This window comes from Neofelis nebulosa, chromosome 3 (genome assembly GCF_028018385.1).
Source record: "Neofelis nebulosa isolate mNeoNeb1 chromosome 3, mNeoNeb1.pri, whole genome shotgun sequence".
NCBI lineage: Eukaryota > Metazoa > Chordata > Mammalia > Carnivora > Felidae > Neofelis > Neofelis nebulosa.
The window spans coordinates 174,419,251-174,436,938 of record NC_080784.1 but is presented as its reverse complement, the minus strand read 5'-3'; the positions used below and the strand labels follow the sequence as shown (position 1 = coordinate 174,436,938).

Genomic DNA, 17,688 nt, shown 5'->3' with positions numbered 1-17,688 from the left:
TTACAAAATGTGAATAAAGTGAGGAGTAAACTCTAAAAGATTCTTTAATAATTAGTTTATGTTTGGAATTATGTGCCAGATGCAGATAAAAGATCACAGGAGCCAGGAAGAAAGACAGGTTCACATTTTATATTTATGTTTGCTATTATTCATGTTGTGAAATAGCTTCAGATTTTCTCAGAAAGTAACATCAATTCCTATAGTAAAGTGTTTCTCATTTTTTAAATTATCTCCCCTCTAACTAGAAAATTAATCTTGATTGGGTTAATTTTTATTTAATTTTTCCCAATTGATAAAAATTAAATACTAAAGAGTAGTATTTTGTTAGGGAAGACTGAATTTTGGAGGACCACATACCATCATAATAGTAAGATGTTTTTGCTCCCCAAGACCAATTATTACCCCCTTGGGAGCTCTACCACTCCCACTGAGGCTGTATGCTATAATAATACATTATCCTTACCAAGATCAAGTTCCGCTTTTTAAACAAAAAGCTTTTCCAATCACTTCTAGTAAAACTAGCATTGTATGGTGACTGTGCATAATAATGTGTTCATTTGAAATTAAGGTCTTTCTCTTCCCAACAGATGAGAAGAGATTTACAGCATTGGGACAGTGCCCTGCAACTGGCCAAGCGGTTAGCCCCAGACCAGATACCATTTATATCAAAAGAATATGCTATTCAGCTTGAATTCACGTAAGTCCTTATCTTTACGTTTTTCAGTCAGTAGCTAGCTACTGAATATCTTCAATTCCAAACTGCCATTAATTAGAAGGCCTTCCACTGATTTAATAATTGCTAATGGGGACAGGAGGGAAGCTGTATTAATTGTACTTCCAAAAAATGTTTTTTCTAACGAAGTCTTGTCCAGGCCTTTATCCACTTTCATTTTCAGGATCAAAATTTAAGTTTGGGTCTAAGCCTTTCCTACACTTAGAGGCTAAATATTGTTTTGAATCACATTTGGCCAAAAACAGTTATACATAGCATCAAGGTGATGTGCTGCTTTTCATAGCCTATGTTCATGATCTTGACCTCTTTGAACACTTCAAGGATTTGCAGTGTAATTTCAGGTCATGTGGAAAAATACCAGAATTGGGGCACCTGGGTGGCTCAGTCAGTTGAGCATCCAACTTCGGCTCAGGTCATGATCTCACTGCTTGTGAGTTCAAGCTCCACGTCAGGCTCTCTGCTGACAGCTCAGAGCCTGGAGCCTGCTTCAGATTCTGTGTCTCCCTCTCTCTCTCTGCCCCTCCCCCGCTTCATGCTCTGTCTCCCTTTCCTTCAAAAATAAACATAAAAAAAATTTTTTTTAAATAAAGTGTTCAAAATTTCAACTTAGCATCGCCTAACTGGGCTTGCGCAAAGAAAACCTGAGGCTTCTGATGAAGAAATTGTTACCCCTGTTGTCAAGAAACATCCTAGCTGTGTTGACATTTCCACTTAGAATGAGCACTGGGTGTTATATGGGAACCAATTTGACAATAAATTATATTTTAAAAAAAGGAAAGAAAGGAAAAAAGTAAAAAATGAAATGAAATGAAATGAAATAAAATACAAAAAGAAATTTCCACTTAGAAACATTGCTGACCACACAGCCTGGGCTGTCCAGAACAACGTTCTCAATCAGCAGAACAATTTGTCTTCCAAAAAATCCCTGGTGCACTAACATGTGAGGAAACTGGGTGAACTGGGTGAGGCCTAGAGAGTTGGATGACCTGCCTAAACTGATATGGTAAAGCTCAGGCAGAACTCAAATAATGCCATTTTTAGAGCTGATTGATTTATTCTGGAGGCGATGTTTTCTCAGAGGAAGATGGATCTCCAAGTGAGTTTTAGCCAAACATCACTGATTCATTCTCTCCCAAATAATAAAAACAAGGTAATAAATAGGTCTTCTGGATATGCAGACCCATGTTAGCATCAGTTATGGGAGTATTATTATTTATATTATGTGTAATACTTTTTGTCTCAGTAAGAACCAGGGCCCCCAGTACTGTAATCCGAAGCATGTTCCTTATTTTCTACCCTGATCCTTTCAATACATATTCTACTTATAAATATTGGGCCTTTGGAAAATACATTCATTTTTACGGTCACATGATTGTCATTAATGCCCTAAAGGCGATAATCAAAAGCAGTCTATTCAGAAGACATGAACAGACATTTCTCCAAAGAAGACATACAGATGGCCAACAGACACATACATGAAAAGGTGCTCAGCGTCAGACATCATCAGGGAAATGTAAATCAAAGCCACAGTCATCTCACACTTGTCAGAATGGCTAAAACCAACAAGTGTTGGCAAGGATGTAGAGAAAAAAGAACCTTCGTGCATTGTTGATGGGAATGCAAACTGGTACAGCCACTGTGCAAAACGGTATCGAGTTTCCTCAAGAAGTTAAAAATAGGAATACCCTATGATCCAGCAATTCCACTTCTGGGTACTTACCGAAAGAATATGAAAACACTAATTCGAGAAGATATGTATCCCTATGTTTATTGCAGCATTATTTACAGTAGCTAAGATATGGAAGCAACCCAAGGTCCACCGATAGATGAATGGATAAGGAAGATGTGGCATATATATACAATAGAATATTATTCAGCCATACAAAAGAATGAAATCTTGCCATTTACAACAACATGATTGGAGTTAGTATGATGCTAAGTGAAATAAGTCAGAGGAAAATATATGATTTCATTCATATATGGAATTTAAGAAACAAGTGGGAAAAAAAAAAGACAAACAAAAAACAGACTCTTAATTATAGAGAACAAATAGATGATTACCAGAGGGGAGGTGGATGAGGGCATGGGTGAAATAGGTGAAAGGGATTAAGAATACACTTATGAGCACCGAGTTGTATATAGAATTGGTGAATCACTATCTGAAACAAATGTAACACTGTATGTTATATACTGGAATTAATTTTTTTTTTTAAAGTATCCCATAAAGAGTAATCTCTTTGACATGAGCCATAGGAACATTTTTCTAGGTATGTCTCCTTTGACAAGGAAAACAAAAGCGAAATTACACTATTAGGTCTACACCAAAAAGAAAAAGCCTTTGCAGAGTGAAGGAAACCATCAACAAAACTAAAAGACAACCTATGGAATGGGAGAGGATATTTGCAAATGACATATCTGATACAGGGTTGATATCCAAAATATACAAAGAACTTCTATAACTTAACACCGAAAAAACACAAATAATCCAGTTAAAAAATGGGCAGGAGACATGAATAGATATTTTTTCAAAGAAGACATACAGATGGCCAACAGACACATGAAAAGATACTCAACATTACTCATCATCAGAGAAATGCAAATCAAAACCACAATCAGATATCATCTCACACCTGTCAGAATGGCTAAAATCAAAAGCACAAGAAACAAGTGTTGGTGAGGATGTGGAGAAAAAGGAATCCTCTTATACCGTTGGTAGGAATGCAAACTGGTGCAGCCACTCTGGAAAACAGCGTGGAGGGTCCTCAAAAAATTAAAAATAGAACTACCCTATGACCCAGCAATTTCACTACTAGGTATTTATCCAAAGGATACAAAAATACTGATTTGAAGGGGCACATGCACCCCAGTGTTTATAGCAGCACTATTAACAGTAGCCAAATTATGGAAAGAGCCCAGATGTCTGTCCATCGACCGATGAACAGATAAAGAAGATGTGGTATACATATACATATGTATATGTTTACATATACAATCAGCCATCAAAAAGAATGAGATCTTGCCATTTGCAATGTAGATAGATGGAACTAAAATGTATTATGCTACGTGAAATAAGTCAGAGAAAGACAAACACCATAAGATTTCACTCATGTGGAATTTAAGAAACAAAACAGATGAACATAGAGGAAGGGAAGGAAAAATAAAATAAGATAAAAACAAAAAGGGAGGCAAACCATAAGAGACCTTTCACTAGGGAGAACAAACTGAGGGTTGCTGGAGGAAAGATGGGCGGGAGATGGGCTAGATGGGTGTTAAAGAGGGCACTTGTGATGAGCACTGGGTGTTGTATGTTATGAATCACTAAATTCTACTCTTGAAACCAATTCTATACTATATGTTAACTAACTCAAATAAAATCTTGGAAGAAAAAAAAATAGATTACCATATGATCCAGTAATCCCACTACTAATGATTTATCCCCCAGAAACTGAAAACACAAATTCACAAAGATATCTACAACCCTACATTTACTGTAGCATTATGTACTGTAGCCAAAATATGGACGCAACCCAAGTGTCCATTGATAGATGAATGGATAAGGAAGATGTGGTATATATACACAGTGGGATATTACTTGGCCATAAAAAAGAATGCAGTCTTGTCATTTGCAGTATCACAGATAAATCTAGAAGGTATAATGCTAAGTGAAGTAAGTCAGAGAAGGACAAACACTATGTGATTTTACTCATTTGTGGAATTTCAGAAACAAAACAAATGAAAAAAAAGACCAAAAAACATAATCTTAAAAATAGAGAACAAACCGATGGTTGCCAGAGAGAAGGTAGGTGGGAGATAGGTAAAGAGGATTAAGAGTACACTTATTGTGGATGCCTGGGTGGCTCAGTCAGTTGAATGTCCGACACTTGATTTTGGCTCAGGTTATGATCCCAGAATCATGAGATTGAGCCCCAGGTCGGGCTCCACAGGCTGAGCATGGAACCCGCTTAAGATTCTCTTCCTCTGTGCCTCTCCCCCGCTTGCATGCATGCTGTCTCTCTCTCCCTCAAATAAAAATTAAAAAAAAAAATAGAGTACACTTATCATGATGAACACTGAGGAATGTATAGAATTGTTGAATCATTGTACACCTGAAACTAATATAACACTGTATGTAATAATTTTTTTTAAAAAACAAAGGATGCCTGTAAAAGTGGCCCATAAAATTTAATGTCCCTCCCCAAAATGCTTAAAATACTACAAAGTAATAAGTATCTTACAATCTAACATAATCCAGCTTTATAATTATTTTTATTTCTTTAAAATTTTTTTGTAATGTCTATTTTAGAGAGAGAGAGAGAACGAGTGGGGGAGGGGCAGAGAGCGAGGGAGACACAGGATCCCAAGCAGGCTCCAGGCTCTAAGCTGTCAGCACAGATGTGGGGCTCAAACTCACAAGTCGTGAGGTTATGACCTGAGCCAAAGTTGGACACTTAACTGACTGAGCCACCCAGGCACCCCTATAATTATTTCTAAAGCAGCAAAATAATAATGAACTGCACTTGAAAAAAATGCTTATATGTTGTATATCCCATCTTATGTGAGCCCAAGCAACTCAGTGACAAAGATTTCTTTTAAATCTTGTATATGTAAATGAGATACTTAAATATGTATTAAAATTCACTCTAATTTTTTTTCAGGGGTGATTATGTAAATGCTTTGGCTCATTATGAGAAAGGAATAACGGGTGATCATAAGGTAAACTTGAATAAAGATATGTATAATTATCTTTAGGTTTGTTAGTTTCATTTAAAAAGCCATGGTCTAAATTGCATTTTATTTATTAGTAGGTGAGCTCTTTTTCAGTTTATTAACAACTTTGCAAGGATATAGTTAAATCATTTTAAAACACTTCAGATCTAAAGATGACAATATTTTTTATCACTCTGAAAAAGATGTTTTCCTTTGTATCTTAAATATGAGCTTCTCGTTAATGTTCAGAGTAAAATTTTTATCCTTTCCCACTTACAGGCTAACTATGATTTTCATGAGGCTTTGCCTTTTACTCTTAAAAAATTTCAATAACTACAGTGTACCCCCAGTCCATAAAAGTCTGTTCTGCCATTTCATCTCTCATGCTGTATCTTTTATGATGATCCTGGAAATCATGTACTTTATGCACTATTCCAGCCCATTCTCCCATCCCAGGGTTTTAGCTCAAGAAGCTAAATTTTGCAATAAAAATTGATGTTTTTAGGTGAGGTCTTGTAAAGATTGAAAATCTTTTTATTTCCTATTTTATAGCTAGAATTTTTATTACAGAAGTTAATACAGTTTCACTGTAGTCCATTTAAAAAATCACCACAGTATAACATGACAAGTGAGAGTCTACCAATCTCTCCTCTATCCACACACCTCAGTGGTAACCACTGTTAACAGTTTTATATATTTCCACCCAGAATCTCTTGTAAGCATACAAATACGAATGTAATGTGGACTTTCACTAAATATGAAATCATTCAGTTTTACAGGGGTGCCTGGGGTGGCTCAGTTGGTTAAGAGCTGACTTTGGCTCAGGTCACGATCTCATGGTTCATGAGTTCAAGCCCTGCGTCAGGCTCCATGCTGACAGCTCAGAGCCTGGAGCCTCCTTCGGATTCTGTCTCCCTCTCTCTCTGCCCCTCCCCGACTTGTGCTATCTCTATCATTCATAAATAAATAAACTAAAAAAAAAATTGTTTTAATGCTTTAAAAAAAAATCATTTCCTTTCAGCAAAGATTAACTGAAATCCGTTCTGGGATAAACAGCATTCTGTTTTCTTCATGGTCTTTCAAGTCAGTACATTCGAATCTATGTTAATCTTATAAGAGCTTCTAATAGTCTATTGTTTAGATATAGCATGGTCTTTATATCCACTCCCTTATTGAATCATAATTGTTTTTGGTTTTTTACTATCAAAATACTGCAATGAATATTCTACCTAGTGTACATGTATCTTTACCTAAGATCGTATTTCTGAAGGATATTATTCTTATAAGGGGATTTCTACGTCATAAAATATATGCTTTTAATTTTTTATATTGCTAAGTTGCTTTCCAGAAAATATAGCAATTCAGGGGCGCCTGGGTGGCGCAGTCGGTTAAGCGTCCGACTTCAGCCAGGTCACGATCTCGCGGTCCGTGAGTTCGAGCCCCGCGTCAGGCTCTGGGCTGATGGCTCGGAGCCTGGAGCCTGTTTCCGATTCTGTGTCTCCCTCTCTCTCTGCCCCTCCCCTGTTCATGCTCTGTCTCTCTCTGTCCAAAAATAAATAAAAAACGTTGAAAAAAAAAATTTTTTAAAAAAAAGAAAATATAGCAATTCATATAGCTGTAGGTCATCTGAGAAAGTGTCCATTTTCCCCCACAGTTTCAACAACATTGAATGTTAATCATTTTATCTCATCTATCAATTTTATGAGCCAAAAACAAAGGTCTTTTGTGTGTGTTTATCAGTGAAGCTGAGCATGTTTTATTTATTGGCCAATTATATGTTTTTTAATGAATTGCCTGATCATATCCTTTGCCTTGCATAACTCTTGAGTTTTTGATATTTTCTTTGGCTACATACATTTTAAGGTTTTTAAAAAAATTTTTTTATGTTCTGTTTATTTTTGAGACAGAAAGAAAGCATGAGCAGGGGAGGGGCAGAGAGAGAGGGAGACAGAGTTTGAAACAGGCTCCAGGCTCTGAGCTGTCAGCACAGAGCCCAACATAGGGCTCGAATTCATGAACCACGAGATTATGACCTGAGCTGAAGTTGGACGCTTAACCTAATGAGCCACCCAGGTGCCCCTTAAGTTTTTTTTTTTTTTTTATCTGTGTATTTGAATATAGTAACCACTAGCCACACGTTGCTATTTAAATGATTGAAAATTAAATAAAATTTAAAATTCAGTGTCTTTGTCACGCTGGCCATATTTCAAGTGCCCAGTAGCCATTTATGACTATTAGCCACCATGTTGGACCAGGCAGATATAGAAGATTTCCATCATCGCAGAATGTTCCACCAGCCATGCTATTTTACATAAAATACAATAGGACGTTATATTTTATTACATAGATTCGTTCCCTGAACAGTTCTTTAGTTATCTTTAATGAATTAAACAATTTTACATAAAGTTTTTAATGTTTAATCGTGTCTAGTAGAGAAATCTTCCATTTGATAAATGGCTTTTTCCTTAATTTTGTTCATAGCATTTATGCTGTGTATCCAGCATATTACTTCTTAAATAAAATTTTATATCAAGAAGACATACAGAGATACACAAAGCATTATGACAAGGGTAGTAAGAATTTGTTGTTAAGCATAAAAGGTGTAAACTTCTAAAGAAAAATATATAACTTTGTAACAGAAGATTAAAAAAAAAAAAAAGGACTCAGTGTTACTTCATAATCTTGAGATTTTCCTGAAAAGACTAGTGAAAGTAACCTTTGGGCTCATTTTAGATTTAAATCAATTGTTTGGCTGAAATACATCAATTTAACTTAGGGTCTGATGTGTTATTTGCCTTATAATTCCAGGAACATGATGAAGTGTGTTTGGCTGGAGTGGCCCAGATGTCTATAAGAATGGGAGACATACGCCGAGGGGTTAACCAAGCCCTAAAGCATCCCAGCAGGGTCCTTAAAAGAGACTGTGGAGCCATATTGGAGAACATGAAGGTACCCTTTTCTAGGCATAAATATTCATGCAGACTCATACGTAATAAATTCAGTGTTTTAATAATCTCATATTGTTTTAGCAATTTTCAGAAGCAGCCCAACTGTATGAAAAAGGTCTCTATTATGATAAAGCAGCATCTGTTTACATCCGCTGTAAGAATTGGTAAGCATTTGCTAAGTTTGTTCTGAGCAAGTGTGGAAATGAATGGGTCCCGGAAGTCTCCCCACTTGTTTCCTTATCTGTACACCCTGTTCTCCCTATCTAGGTCTTCCCTCTATCTCCTTTTTTCTTCTTGGATGAGTTCATATTAATAGTTTGTTCCCCAAAGAACAACACATCCTGTTGGTTCGGAAATCCCTGATCAGACAAATTACTAGGGAAAAGAGCCCTGTTGCCCCCAAACTGTTAATGAACGAACCTTCATTGTCCCTTGGAGGGGTAGGGCAGGGGTGTGGCATCAGAAGGAAAAGCAGTTACATCTGCTTTTACCTATAGGAGCCAAGATTTCAAAGATCATGATAACTTTTTTGAATCCTAAAAACTAACACTTGATTGTGGAGAGTGACTTTGGAAGTGAATATAGTGCTGATACTCTCTGAAATCTACATTCTAGGGCAAAAGTTGGGGAGCTTCTGCCTCGTGTTTCTTCTCCAAAGATTCACTTGCAGTATGCCAAAGCTAAGGAAGCAGATGGAAGGTTTGTACAGTTTCTCAAATTCATGCAAGTTTAAAGCAATATATAAGTTTGATAAATTAACCATCAATCCTTGCAACTTCTAAGAAAGGCAGAGTGGAGAAAGAAAACATCTTTACCCTTTGCCTGGCCTTAAGTGCCAAACTATTACATTTTTCCCATATTTTAAATACCTCAAGTAAACCTTGGTGTATTCAATATAGGCTACTATCTCTTTTTATTTGAGAGTTAAATACTAAAAGGTGATATTTTGATATAATATGGCATGAAAATAAAGTGATGGTCATTTTATTAAGAAGGATAACTTACAGATGCCGAGGAAAAGAACAGTGAAGAAATACGAATTCCACACTGATGACTGCACAGTTTAAGCTGCAAAACAGCGTCAAGATATCACAATGGATAGTTAATATCCTAAATAATATCTTCTGTCCTTCTGCAACTGGATAGAAGAAACTCAAAGACAAGGAGTCTCAGAGGAGGAAACACAATTATGAAATTGTATCTCATACAAACATGAAAAAGCTCTACCTCACTAATAATAATTAAAGCAACAGTATGTTATTTCAACCTCTCCTATCGTGAGATTTTAAATAACCATACTATCAAAATGCACTTATTATGCATGACTGACTCGTTCTGTATAATTTCCGTAGCCTTTGGAAAGTTATTTGGCAAAATACATTAAGAGACTTTTAAAGGTCAGTACCCTCTACTTTTAGAAAAGCAACCTTAGGAAATAGAGATACACACTAAATGTCTTGTTGAAATGGAAAGAGCTGGAAAGCTAATGCAGACTGAAGACAAGTCTTGAGCTCCATCTAGAGGTTGACACGCAAAGATTTTATAGATCACTCTTACTGAAATATTCTGTTATTTTCTGTTTTCTAAAATAAGCTTATATTACTATTATAATCTTCCCAATCAAAAAAAAAGGAAAGTGTAAAAAATTCTATATATATTGTTCAGATGAAAAAATTCAATTCAATATTAATATTTTACTGTTAGTTTATCAGACCTCTAAAAAAGAACACATTTTAGGGAGATGATTCCTTGTATTCATCCTAATGAAGAATAAAGAAGTACAAGAAAAATAAGCAACCGCCATCAATAAAAAAAATTGCCTCCTGTATTGACATTTCCCCCCCAAATGTGACAGTGTTAAGGAAGCTTATCTGAACTAAGTATTTCTTATAGATACAAAGAAGCCGTTGTGGCTTATGAGAATGCAAAACAGTGGAACAGTGTAATCCGCATCTATCTGGATCACCTCAACAATCCTGAAAAGGCTGTCAGTATTGTCAGAGAGACCCAGTCTCTGGATGGAGCCAAAATGGTAGCCAGGTAACGGAATGCATTATTTTTGGACTTCCAAAAACTAGCCTGGAAAGAAAGCCCCACTTACCTTGATCAAAGAAATAAATTCAAAGGGAATATTCTTTATAATTTTTTTTGTTAGATCTGAGTGTTTAAATTCAAAGTCTATTTGTTGTGGTTAGTGTAGGAGAGAATGTTTTTCAAATACAAGCATATAGTATAAAACTGCAGTTTGCATTTTTTATGCATTTTTTAAGACGGTTTCTCATAGTTGCAAAAAGATTTCATTTTGTAAATGACAAACTTATTTTAAATGAGCCAAGCTGATTAAAATACTTTGTTTTAGGTTTTTCCTACAGTTAGGTGACTACGGGTCTGCCATCCAGTTTCTTGTTATGTCCAAATGTAATAATGAAGCTTTCACCCTGGCTCAGCAGCACAACCAAATGGAAATCTATGCAGACATTATTGGTAAATACCATTGTTTTCCCTAATTTCTCTTACAGATTTGTATCCTAGAAATACTTGACCCTTAGGACCTAATTATCAACTTGGTATAGCCCACAAGCACATGCACACACACCATTTATACAGAGACGCATACATATTGATGTGTTAGATTTCAAGATTCCTACTATCTGACAGGTGAGATGGAATTATAAGACCGTTTTCAAAAATTAAGATTTTGGGGTGACTATTAAAAGAAGCCAGATTTCCCAAATTCTGCTGTTTGCCAACCAGTGGTAAAACAAGGTTCCAAAATGAAGGTAATAAAAAATGCAGAGGAATTTTTGAAAAAATAGTTTCATAAGTTTTTTAAATTGAGTTAAAAATTAAGATTATATGATTCTACTTTGATGAAGAGTGATATACACAAGACGTGGTTTTTCAGAAGAAAGTCCAAAAGAGGATTTTATATTCTGAGAACATGTGCTTTTAGGTTTTCTTCCCTTATGTGCAATTTTCTTAGAAACTACTGAAATAATTTTCAGATTTTGATTTTATGGGCCATACATAACATTATTTTTGGTGGTATTTTATTTTGTTTTATTTTATTTTCCCAATATACATAGCACAAGTTTACCATTTTAACCATTTTTAAATGTACAGTTCAGTCATATTAACAGTGTCATACAGCCGTCAGTCACCACCATCCATCCCCAGAACTTTGAATCATCCTGAACTAAAGCTCTGTACTCATTACACAGTATGTCCCCATTCCCCGCCCCCCACCGCCCCTGGCAACCACTGTTGTACTTTCTACAAATCTACATAAATTTGACTACTCATAGTATGTCATATAAATGGAATCCTGAAGTACTTGCCTTTTTGTGTTTTGTTTTTTAAAATTTACGAAATGACTGTAAGAATTGATGATAGGATTTATGAGAAAATTTTTATTTCAGTTTCAAGGAAACAAAAATAGGTAAAAGCATCTTCTCATATCTTAGAAAGTCATCCAGATAATTGGAGAAAATAAGGAGCTAAAGGAAAAAAGGAAATACAAATACAAGCGATATTAGAGTTATTAATTTTTAATTCGACAGGTAACATTTCTTAACATTACAAATCACTATACCACTAACCCATTTAAGTTTTTCTCATTTCATAAGGATGTGGCTTATCCTGCATCACTCACACACGCGCGCGTGCGCGCGCACCCCCCCCCCCCCCCCCACACACACACACGCAGGCACGTACGCACCCACACACTTTTGTCCACCTTTCTTTACCCTCTTCTATTACAAACTCCCTATCTGCCTTGGGCTGGAGGCCCAGGGCTGTTGTGACACTTTGGTATTGTAACAGGACTCCAATACCCATGGGTAAATGTAAACAATGAGTTGGAACTCCTGCAGAGTTGAGGTCCTTCTTCCACTGTGCTTAACATATTTAAGCTTCAAACCAAAAGAAAAATAGTAATAAAAGAAAAAGAGTAATTATCTTTAAATGGCAGCTATCAGCCACTTGAATATCATTTTCCTTCCTTGTCTGGCAAATGCAGACAATTGTCGAAACCAGGCCTTGCTGAGAAAGGCGGATAGATTACGTTTGTATTATGGTTGACTTCTGATTGTTCTTAGACTCTCGGCAGAATGCGATTGCGATTTGTAGTCATAGTTGTTCCTGTTGTTTTAGGAAATGAGATTGAGACTCTTAAAGAATGATAAAAGTCACCAAGGGTGATGTCTGACCATAGCCTACATTCTCACAAGGCTCATAATTTTCTCTCCTGATTCCTGTTGAGGGTGAAAAGAAAATGGAACAGAGCTGGTATTTGGGGGAATGATGGTGGATCTGTTTTGTGATGAAAACAAACACTGATAATAACACTGATATTTACAGTTACAAATTTTTAATCACCTATTTTTAGATCACCTGTATTTGGATCTTATTTTTAAGTTAGCAATAAAATTTTGCTCAGATATTTTACTCCGTGAACTTCTGTTGTAGGTTCTGAAGGTACTACTAATGAAGACTATCAAAGCATCGCCTTATATTTTGAAGGAGAAAAAAGACATTTTCAGGCTGGAAAATTCTTCTTGCTGTGTGGCCAATATTCACGAGTTAGTATTTCCTGAGAAAATATACATTGGACTCCACAGGAATGCTAATAAGATTCTTTCTTTATTTTTTTAAGTAATCTCTATGCCCAATGTGGGGCTCAAACTCAAGAGTCCGAGATCAAGAGTCGTATGCTCTACTGACAGACAGCCAGATGCCCCAGCAATATTTTAAAATTATATTATTGCTTTCAGACACCCAGACCTGAAATATCAAAGTTAACTTTAAATCATTCTCTCTCTCCCACAGCCAATCACATTCTTCCCCTGTAATATCTCTGACATTGTCCCTTTTCATTCTAACTATCATCAACTTAATCCAAACCTGGGTCACTTCACTTATTATATTATTACAATATTATTCCTATTTTCTAGTTTCTGTTCCTATAACTCATCCTTCATTTTATTCCCCAAACAGTACTTACTTTCACTGCTACAGGGCCCCTAAAGCAGGAGTTATGGCATTCAAGCAAGGGATATAACTCAGTGAAGCTGTGTGTTCATTGTGTTCATTGGGTGTTCACTGGGGACTACCGGGTGCCACCTGTTTGGTCTGAGGGAAACATCTTCTACTTACCTCCAGAAAATTGTTGCCCTTCAGGAGTTGGGCCCATGTGGGCTAGATCATAGGACTTTTCATGAGAAATAGAATTCTAGGTCTCCCAATTTTAAAACATGGGCCCACATATTTGTAGAATACCTCGCCTGCCAAAGAAACATGTCTGTGTGTGAACTCAGCCTTCTGGCTACCTATTTACTGTTTCTGGCCACTTAAAGTCCAGATTCCTTAGCTGGCATTCAAGAGAATTCCCACAGATTGACCAACCAGCTCCTGCACTTCCCAACCTGGCATCCAGCTGTTTCCATTAAGAAACATCCCATGGGGTGCCTGGGTGGCTCAGTCGGTTAAGCGTCCAACTTCAGCTCAGGTCATGATCTCACACTTCATGAGTTCGAGCCCCACGTCAGGCTCTGTGCCTACAGCTCAGGGCCTGGAGCCTGCTTCAGATTCTGTGTCTCCCTCTTGATCTCTTCCCCTCCCCCACTCATCCTCTGTCTCTCTCTGTCTCAAAAATAAATTAAAAAAAACATTAAAAAAAACATTAAAAAAAAAAAAGAAACATTCCTGCTAGCCTTTTCCCATTCCTGTTCTCCTCTAGATCTCTCTCTGCCCTCTTTCCTACCTACCACAGACCTGTTCATCTTCAGGTCCTTTTTCCTTCATGGTACCTTCAGATCACCCCCCTGTTTAATCAACTTTTCTTCCTTAGAGCACCAATGAAAACAAATGGTCATACTGCCCATTGTCTCTTAAACTTTTATTATAACCTTAAATTTCTTCATAGGTGTAGTGTTTAGGAAGTAGACAATTACGATTTAAAATAATTGGTTCCTTATAAATATCACATTACACAGATCTCCCCAATTAGGTTGTGTATAATACAACAAGAAGGGCTGTGTCATATCCTTCCTGGTATGCTCCATAGTCTCCTATACATAGTAGCAGGTTGGCAATAAATATTTGTTGAACGAATAAATGAATGAAAATGATTATATCTTCATAATGAAAGAGGACTTATTTTTCACTCTCATCAGAAGTCAGAACTAAATTCTTCAGAGGGTTAACTGGATCCTTCCATTTTTAAAATTCTACTCAGCCTTTTTGGTTTTTTTTTTTAAGTTTATTTTTGAGAGAGAGAGGGAGAAAAAGAGGGAGAGCAAGTGTGGGAGGGGCAGAGAGAGAGAATACGCTGTCAGCACAGAACTCGAGGTAGGGCTTGATCTCATGAACCATGAGATTGTGACCTGAGCTGAAATCAAGCATCCAGCACTTAACTGACTGAGCCATCCAGGTGTCCCTCAGCCTTTTAGGTGTATATATTAAGACCCAGACTGTGCAAGCCCTGGTTGAGAGGTGGACACTTGCATAAACTGTAATTACTTTGTGTGAAAACTTTGTTTTTCCCAATGTGAAAGCAGTCTGAAAGTTTTTAATTGCTATACATTTCTCATTTCAGGCACTTAAACATTTCCTGAAATGTCCGAGCCCAGAAGAGAATGCAGCAATAGAAATGGCGATTGAAACTGTAAGTGAGCTCTGTAATAAGACTTTTGAGAATGCTGATATTTTGAAAAACATTTTGAAGAAATTTCCAAACATACAGAAGTAGACCAAATATTGTAACCAACTCATCTGACTTGTACCCATCATCTGACTTCAACAGCTGTCAGCATATGAGCAATCTTATTTTTTCTGTACCCCCACCTCTTTCCCTGTGTTATTTTATCTTTTTTTTTTTAATTTTTTTTTAACGTTTATTTATTTTTGAGACAGAGAGAGACAGAGCATGAATGGGGGAGGGGCAGAGAGAGAGGGAGGCACAGAATCAGAAGCAGGCTCCAGGCTCTGGGCCATCAGCCCAGAGCCCGACGCGGGGCTCGAACTCACAGACCGTGAGATCGTGACCTGAGCTGAAGTCGGATGCTTAACTGACTGAGCCACCCAGGCGCCCCTCCCTGTGTTATTTTAAAGCAAATCACAGACATCATGTCATTTCATTTATGGGTACAAAGTCTATCTATAAAAGAAAATAACCTTTGGGTTTTCTTTTAGGTATAACTTGCATGTAGTAAAGTGCACAAATCCTAAGTATGTAACTCTTTTTCTCATATATTGCACTGACGTAACCCCTACTGAGATCAAGATATAGAACATTTCCAGCTCCCAGAGGCTCTTATGATGTCTCATAGTCACTGGCCAAGGGTAACCACAGCCAGGGGTAACCACAATTCTGACTTCTGTCCTTATAGATTGGTTTTATCTGTCTATGTGTTTCATATAAATGGAATTGTACATATGTACTATTTTGTGTCCAGTTCCTTCGAATCAACATATAGTCTATTAATGCATGTGTATTACTACATGCATTACTACATGCAGATGGTTCATTCTTACTCATTGCTGTGTAGTATTCTACCCGATGGCTATACCACAATTTATTTACCTATTACTCTGTTAATGGACATTTGGGTTGTCTCCACTTCAAGCATATTATGAGTAAAGTTGTTCATATCTTTTGATGGACATAACACTCTGCCTTATTGGGTGTATATCCAGGAGTAGAATTGTTAGGTCATAAGATACACATATTTTGGCAATAGTTGTATCAATTTACACTCTACCAGCAGTATGAAAGAATTTAGTCGCTCTCTTTACTAACACCAATCTATGTCATTATGACTACTGATAGAGGTGTAGTGGTATCTCATTATGGTCTCAATTCATTTTTCTAAAGACTAATGATATTGAGCACCTTTTCATATGTATATTGGCCTTTTGGATATCCTCTTTTCTACTATTTAAATCTTTTTTCTAATTTTTAATTGTATCATCTCATCTTATTCTTACTGATTTGTAAGACTTTTTATAATTTCTAGATACAAGTCTTTCCATTATATATATATATATATATATATATATATATATATATATATATATATTATCTCTCCAACTGTGGCTTGCCTTTTTATTCTTCAGTAGTGTCTTTTTTTTTTTAAGTTTATTTACTTTGAGAGAGAAGGAGCACAAGCTGGGGAGAGGCAGAGAGAAGGAGAGAGAGAATCTCAAGCAGGCTGTATGTGGTCCATGCTCAGGGGCTCAGACCCACAAAACTGAGATCATGACCTGAGTTGAAACCAAGAGTTGGACGCTTAACCGACCGAGCCACCCAGGTGCTCCATCTTCGGTAGTGTCTTGATGGAAAGAAATTCTTAAGTTTTAATGAAGTCCAACTTACGAATCTTTTTTTTTTTTTTATGGTTAGTGTTTTTTAATCCTATTTAAGAAATCTTTTCCTATTGCATGGTCATTAAGCTATTTCTCTTATGTTTTCTTCTAGGTATTTGATTGTTTTAGCATTCTTATTTAGTCCTATGCCCATCCTGAATTAACTTTTGTGTATGGTGTGAGGTAGGAATTAGGAATCTTTTCTTCCCCAAATGGATATCCAGTTGATCCAGCACCATTTATCAAAATACCATTTTGCCCCCACTGAATTACCATACAGCATTTGCCATAGATGAAATTGACCAAATATATGTGAGTCTAGTTTTGGATTCTGTATTCTCTTCCATTGATTTGTCTTGCCTGTAACAATACCACACTGTATTACATGTATTCTTTATTATAATCTACTTCCTGTCGCTGTGGATTTGCCTATTCTAGACATTTCATATAAGTGGATCCATACAATATGTGACTTTTGTGTCTGGCATCTTTCTTTCAGAAGGTTTTCAGCGTTCAGCTGTGCTGTAGCGTGTACTAATACTTCATTCCTTTTTATGGCTAAAGATTCTGTTGTATGACTCTACCACACTGTATTTATTCAACAGTTAATACACATTTGGTTTGTTTCTACTTTCAAGCTTTTATGAATAATGCTGTTAACATTTGTGTGCAATGTTATATACATTGTATATACTCTCTTGAGTGTATATCTAGGAATTTCTAGGCCATATGTTAGCTCTATGTTTAACATTTTGAGGAATTGTCCAACTGTTTCCCAAAGCAGCTAAACCATTTTACATTACAAACAGCAATGTGTGAGCATTGCAGTTTCACCAACAATCATTTCTTGTCATTGTTGAACATCTAGTTCAAATTTCCCCATCTCCTGTATTTCCCACTAGCTGGCAATTAAATCTAGATACTTAATCAGACATA

General features: G+C 36.5%; 1 protein-coding gene across 4 annotated transcripts in view; it reads left to right on the top strand.

Annotated features, from left to right (window-relative positions):
• Positions 1-17,688, top strand: part of WDR19 (WD repeat domain 19) — a 113,966-nt gene that overhangs the window by 57,894 nt on the left and 38,384 nt on the right. For all 4 annotated transcript variants that reach the window (XM_058722817.1, XM_058722816.1, XM_058722815.1 and 1 more), the window contains exons 20-28: positions 588-697; positions 5,389-5,446; positions 8,249-8,389; positions 8,470-8,552; positions 9,004-9,087; positions 10,282-10,428; positions 10,748-10,872; positions 12,856-12,968; positions 14,984-15,052. In XM_058722817.1, the coding sequence (XP_058578800.1) occupies positions 588-697; positions 5,389-5,446; positions 8,249-8,389; positions 8,470-8,552; positions 9,004-9,087; positions 10,282-10,428; positions 10,748-10,872; positions 12,856-12,968; positions 14,984-15,052 (930 nt within the window). The remainder of the gene's footprint in view (positions 1-587; positions 698-5,388; positions 5,447-8,248; positions 8,390-8,469; positions 8,553-9,003; positions 9,088-10,281; positions 10,429-10,747; positions 10,873-12,855; positions 12,969-14,983; positions 15,053-17,688) is intronic.